This window comes from Mesitornis unicolor, unplaced genomic scaffold, assembly GCF_000695765.1.
Source record: "Mesitornis unicolor isolate BGI_N332 unplaced genomic scaffold, ASM69576v1 scaffold909, whole genome shotgun sequence".
NCBI classification, from domain to species: Eukaryota; Metazoa; Chordata; class Aves; order Mesitornithiformes; family Mesitornithidae; genus Mesitornis; species Mesitornis unicolor.
In genome coordinates, this window is record NW_010207738.1 from 5,361 (window position 1) to 12,191 (window position 6,831).

Sequence of the window (6,831 nt, forward strand, 5' to 3'; positions counted from 1 at the left end):
CGACCGCTTCCCGCCGGCTGCCCCTCACCGTTCGAGATGTACACCATGGCAGCGGGTCGCGGGCACTGCCTCGTCACCCGCCCTCGGCCCCACTGCGCGGGCGCGAGCGGGACGCGCATGCCCAGAGCCTGCCCTGGGATCAGCTCCTCGCTTCCGGCTGACGGGGCTGAGGGGGAAGGGGCGGTGCTGGAATGGCGGGGGTGCCGCTTCCCGCCGGCTGCCCCTCACCGTTCGAGATGTACACCATGGCAGCGGGTCGCGGGCACTGCCTCGTCACCCGCCCTCGGCCCCACTGCGCGGGCGCGAGCGGGACGCGCATGCCCAGAGCCTGCCCTGGGATCAGCTCCTCGCTTCCGGCTGACGGGGCTGAGGGGGAAGGGGCGGTGCTGGAATGGCGGGGGTGGTGGCGGTTGCGCTTGGTTTCCTTTCCACAGCGAGCGCGGTGCCGTGCAGCCCATTGTTAACGCGGGTTCCCCCCCAGCAGCTTCGCAGCCGGCCTGAGGCGAGCGGTGTTCAGGTGGGGCCTCTCCTCCCTCAGAGCCGACGGTTCTGGTTCCCTCCTGAAATGTGTTTATTTTAGTATTTACACCGCTGTATAATGCTGTGTCGGAGCTTCCATGTCGTATCCGATAAGCGTATGGTTTTACCGACAGTTCCAGAAAACAATAACGATAATTAGTAGTATGCCAGGGTAGGTTTAATAAAAAGTACATGTTCCTGGTCTTCCGTAGTTAACTTCTGCTGGATGTCACATGAAAGCTAGTGCTTTTGTCCTTTATTACCGCCTCAAGTTTCTTTAGTTTCTTCAAGCCATAACTCACTGTAGTAATGTTAGAAATACGACCAAATGACTATTTACAACTTCTCTCCAAAGGGAACTTCTGTTCCTTCTATATAATGACAGGTATGTGGCTGTGTATATTCTCATTGAATTGGTGGGAATGTTCAGCCCAAAGCTGAGTATTTGTTTTAATTTATTTTATTTTTGTAAAAACTTTACCCTACAAGCAGTGGCTAACTTCTTCTCATGGAGAATCTGTGTGTGTAAAAGTGAAGGTAACATTATAGCTATATAGGCAAATTTAATATAATGTTATCTCTCTTTTTTAAACTAAACTAATAGAGAAGGAATGTGTAATTCTGCTGGGAAACAGCAGTAAGAAAAACTAATATAAAAGTATTTTAAAGCTACCTTTGCAAGACCTGTCTTTTCCTAGTAGCTATGAGGTAAAATCTTAACACAAGAGTGTTCTCTGAAGTTGAAGTTGCAATATAGTATCTCTGTTCTACTTGTAGTTGTCCCCTAGTAAAGAAATTGTTTGCAACTGACAGGTGTTTAAAAATGTTTGATGTTCCAGAAATAAACTCTTTCTGAAAACTGAAAGCAATTGTGAAAGAAAAGTATCTGTAACAACATACATAAAATAAATATTTATAATTGATATGAGAGCTAGGTCATCTACCACTCAATAAATGGGGAAACACAAAAGCATTTAGAAAATAATAGGTGCTACATAGTGCATAATGGATATAAATGAAGGCAGAATGTTAAAATTATGCAGGGAAAACATCTTTTTCTTAATTATTATATTTAATATATTTGTATTTATTATTGTTGTTGTTATTAGTATTATATTTCTCATGATTATTTCACATAATAGTCAAGTGTAGACTGATAAATCTCAGTTTACAAATTGCAAAACACAGCCTATATAAGTATAGAAGAAAAACAGAGATTCAGGCAGTAAATAATTTGAACACAGTTTTTAGATTCTCAGTGAAACCAGATAAATGGAACAATAAACTTGTGTACTTTTAATTTGTGGAATGCATGGTAGATCTCATATCATGTGCTGGGCAGTCACTGGCGCGTATGAGCTAAAAGTTAACATACATGCCATTTGGAAACTGGGAAGATGTGATTGTTCTGATTGTAGGCAAAGTAAATATCTGTACAGTGCTATGAGGAGTAGTATAGACCATCTGTTAAGGTAACTAATTGAAAAAGACGAATGCTTCATTTTTTTAATAGCAATCTGAACTCTCAATGGGATTCCTTCTGGTTATGAGTAGTTTAGTTTTTTCGACTCTGTTCCAGATGTAGATTTGTATAGTTTGATTCCTTGTAAATTGTGTATTTACGTATCAATACCTAAGTACTGGGATCCAACCAATGGATTAATGTGCTTTAGTAAATTATTCTATTTTTTCCGTCAAAACTAGCAAAACTATGGGTCACCTATTTTTATAGCATTTTATATACCATATATAAAGAGACAACCTTTTAGTTGTGATACAAGAGAATTAGAAAATATGCATAAAGAGGTGGTGATACAGCATGAATGCTTTGTATTCTTTAAAACTTATGCTACATTTTTAACATGACTGTAAGCTTTTAAAGATGTAGTAATGAATTTACCTGTCCTGAGGAGGAATTGCAAACTGTTGACCACATTTGAATAGCAGAAATATAAAAGGCATCTCTATTTTTTTCCCCAGCCTATAGTTTTTTCTCATAGTCATTATCATGTTGCACAATCACATATTTTGAATGGAAACATTCAAGCTTAGTTTGGACTCGAATTATTCATAAAATAGTTGACTGTCATATAGTATTTGTCTTATGCACACACAATACTTTATGTATTAGAATGAGAGAGTCTTCTAAACTCCAAATTACAAATGTAGAATATTCATTGCATCATAAACATAAAATTCAGAGGCTATTTCACAGGATTCTATTTTTAAAGAGCTTTTATAAGAAAAATTAATTTGCTGTTTGTGGAAGAGCTGAAACTCAGTTCTTGGAACTAAATTATGTTGATTTAATGTCAGAATTTTAAACAGAACTTACCTGTATAAGTAACCTTCAGTTCTGAAGTTCTAGATGATTTGGTAGTGAGGTGGGTTGTGAACTGGTTGAAGGAAAGAAGTCAGAGGGTTGTGGTCAATGCGACAGAGTCCAGTTGGAGGCCTGTATCGAGTGGGGTCCCCCAGGGGTCGGTACTGGGACCAGTTCTCTTCAATACATTCATCAGCGACCTGGACAAGGGAACAGGGTGCACTGTCAGCAGGTCTGCTGATGACACCAAGCTGGGAGCAGTGGCTGACACTGCAGAGGCTGTGCTGCCATTCAGAGAGACCTGGACAGGCTGGAGAGTTGGGCAGGGAGAAATTTAATGAAATTCAGCAAGGGTAAGTGTAGAGTCTTGCATGTGGGAAAGAACAACCCCATGTACCAGTATAGGTTGGACCAGCAGAGGGGAAAGGGACCTGGGAGTCCTGGTGAACAGCAGGATGGCCATGAGCCAGCAATGTGCCCTTGAGCCAAGAAGGCCAATGGCATCCTGGGGTGTATCAGAAGGGGTGGTTGTAGGGCAGAGAGGTTCTTCTCCTCCTCTGCTCTGCCCTGGTGAGACCACATCTGGAATATTGCATCCAGTTCTAGGCCCTTCAGTTCAAGGACAGGGAATTGCTTGAAAGAGTCCAGCGCAGAGCCACAAAGATGGTGGAGGGAGTGGAGCATCTCCCTTATGAGGAGTGGCTGAGGGAGCTGGGGCTCTTTAGCTTGGAGCAGAGGAGACTGAGAGGTGACCTCATTCATGTTTATAAATTTGTAAAGGACGAGTGTCAGGAGGAAGGAGCCAGGCTCTGCTCTGTGATGTCCAATGCCAGGACAAGGGGCAATGGGAGCAAGCTGGAGCATAGGAGGTTCAACCTGAACATGAGGAAAAACGTTTTTACTGTGAGGGTGCCAGAGCATGGCCCAGGCTGCCCAGAGAGGTTGTGGAGTCTCCTTCTCTGCAGACATTCAAAACCCGCCTGGCCGTGTTCCTGTGTGCCCTGGTCTGGGTGATCCTGCTCTGGCAGGGGTTGGACTGGATGAGCTTTCAAGGTTCCTTCCAACTCCTAACAGTCTGTGATTCTGAACAATTTATTGCAGACATTTTTTTTCCCTTTGGTGCCCCAGAGAAGGATGTATTGATGTACTATGGAGTCTTAGTTAAAGTTATCTTGTGCAGGTTTCAACTGGAAGACACATTTTGCAAAATCAGCAGCTCTAATCTCAGCATAAAATCAGGTCAGGAAAATAAGCACAGAATTCTGTGAACTATTTTTCTGTCCTAGCTGAGACAGCGACTAGATGTTCTAGTAATAGAATTTTTCTGCAAGTTTTTTAAAAATACCATTTGTTGATACCTGAATAACAAACATGATGAGGCTTTAGTGCAAATTTACTACAGTTAACAGTTTGAAAGCAAATCTGTGCTGGGGGAATGCTGAAGGACTGTCTTGTGCTTTTATATTTCTTTAGATAACAACATATTATGTACAGAAAGCCATCACTGTTTGTGTTCTTCTTAAAACCAAAGACTTCAGCCCTCAGTAAAATGAAATCATTGGTCCTCAATTTAAAGTTACATGAGAGTCAAGAAAGAAACTTCCACATCCCTCTACACAGGGTGAATATTGTGCTAAATTTTCTGTTTAGGGAGAAAAAGAGCATGTTCAGTAGTTGGTGAAGCTGCCTGACCACAGTGAAGAAATACCCATCTTTCAGGGTTATTGAGTGGTGGTGATACTTTGAACATCCATCGGGTGGCAGCATCAGCGCGAAATAACGCTATCTGCTTGTTTAATTGCTCCGCAAACTTTCCATCCAGTTAGTCGTAACATATTTGCATTCTTTTCTATATAAAGTCCTTACTCCAATGTCACTAGACACATAGGTAATGCGTGAGTGGGCAAATGCTTTCTGCATTAAGGACCAGTGTTAAATTGAAAGATTGGGGTTTTTTTCAGTTGGTTAGTTTTGGCTTTGTTGTTTTTGTTTTTGTTGTTTGGTTTGTTGGTTTCATTTCCCTGTCCCACAATTAGTATGGGTAGAAGCTGACAACTCTGCTGTGGAATTGCAGACTTCCAATTTTGCTAGTAGTACCATTGGCAATTTTTTGGTATAAATGAAAAAATGTGATCATAATTAAGTGTTGATAGTTAGCTTTTGAAGTATAGTAGGTAGGAAAAATAACTATCCTCAGATGGGCCAAATGAAAATTAAAACTGCATTCTCAAACTTATTCTGCAAGTTAGTGGCAAAGCCTGAAATGGAACTGACTTGCTTATTCTTACACCTGTGTTAATTTCTGGAGGATAGGCTTGCATCCATCAGATAGAGGAGACAAAAGCAATCTTAGACTCTTTTAGTATTCTGGTTTAAGGCAAATATCCTTTGCCTTGTTATGCTTTCTGCTAATACATGAGAATCTGCTTTGTCGTGTACCTGTTGTGACTGGATTATGAATGTATGCACACAATGGCTGCTTTTGCATGCTTTTCTTCCTCTTCTTCTGAAGTTATTTTAAAATAATGGGCTTTCTGTTTATTGAAATGTAAAAATTAATGTAATGAAATTTGAAGAAAAGAAGTCCAAGTTAGGAATTTTTCTTTCTCATTACTGTTCTTACATTTTAAAATCTGATGCAAAGTTAGCTTGAAAGCATACCTACAGATTTCACATGGCTATTTCCACCTCAGATTTTAATTTCACACCGAAAATGACATCATTATCCTGTTGTGGTATCTTTAGAAATTAATAGGAATGATTAACCAGAGGAGTGGATTCGTTAAGATGAGTGGTGCGATATGTCTCTGCCAGACAAGCCCACAGACCAAGACACTACGTCAGCTGCATATGACAATGATTGAACTGATGTCATGGTCTTCTGTGATTTTTGTCCTCTCTGCATGCAAAAATTTGCTTGTACTGATTTGTGGTACTCGGAAAGCAGAGAGAGGTGCTTTAAAGGCTGGGAAAAAATAAACGTGTTAAAAGAAAAGGCATCTGAGCATGCTGAAGAGCAGTTTAACCAGATATTCTCATATCTAAGTAAACCTGGTTTCATTCAAAAGGATGGTTAACAGTCTATTTTACATTGAATGTGTTCTCTGGGGCCTGTTGAAGCATAGAATGTGTTTCTCTTATCTGTAAAAGCTCTATTAAATGTTTGGCATATATTAGGTGATAGCTTGTTACGAATACACCAGAGAAGATAAAAAGGGTTTAGCTCACTGATGCTATGGAGTATAGATAGCTGGAACTTTCTTATCAGCCACCTGGTGAGAAAGGTGCGGACTATATGACTGGGAACTCATATGTGAAAATTGGGAAAGGAAGCTGTATTCCAACAAGGCACTACTGCTTGTCATTCATCTTTATTTTTGTGTCCAAGACCACTAAAACACACAGTGTGTAATGGAATCCTCTGGACTCACTGATGTTCAAGTGAGCCTTGTGTGGGCACTGCCTCATGGGATAGCGGGGGCAGGTGTGTAAAGCCACAGCTGGAAAGGTATTGGATTTTAGTAGGAGTGAGTTTTGGGAAAAAAAGAAACATGACATCACTCTGGATGTTTTTCAAGTTCTTTCTCATTTGTATGCATGTCGCTTTTGTTAGAGGGCTGATTGCTGCCTGCTGTGCTCTTACACTATGGGTTGGTTTTATCAGAAAGTTTCTGTCCCACAGCCTAATCCAGTTCTACAGAACATCGGTACCATCTCCAGCTGTTGGTCTTGGGAGGCTTACTCAGTATTTATGGACTGAGATGTTCATATAAGAATTATATTTCTTGCTTATATTAGTCCTTTTAATACAATCAGCACCCTTATTGCTAAATTTATATATATTGTCAAAGAACGAAGACAATCTCACCTAATTGTTTCTTACTTCTCGTATACTCAACTGAAGTGGCATTTGTCACTGAAAATATATGCAGCTATAGACAGTGCTGTTTTCTGCTGGATATGCACTTAAGTATGAGCGAGCCGGAATG

At 40.9% G+C, this 6,831-nt stretch overlaps 1 protein-coding gene across 1 annotated transcript in view; it reads right to left on the reverse strand.

The window, feature by feature from the left end:
- The window catches only part of LOC104546735 (selenoprotein K), a 3,943-nt gene extending 3,666 nt beyond the window's left edge, over positions 1-277 (reverse strand). The window contains exon 1 of the mRNA XM_010192201.1: positions 229-277. Within this exon, the coding sequence (XP_010190503.1) occupies positions 229-247 (19 nt within the window). The 5' untranslated portion in view covers positions 248-277. The remainder of the gene's footprint in view (positions 1-228) is intronic.
- Between the last annotated feature and the right edge of the window lie 6,554 nt (positions 278-6,831).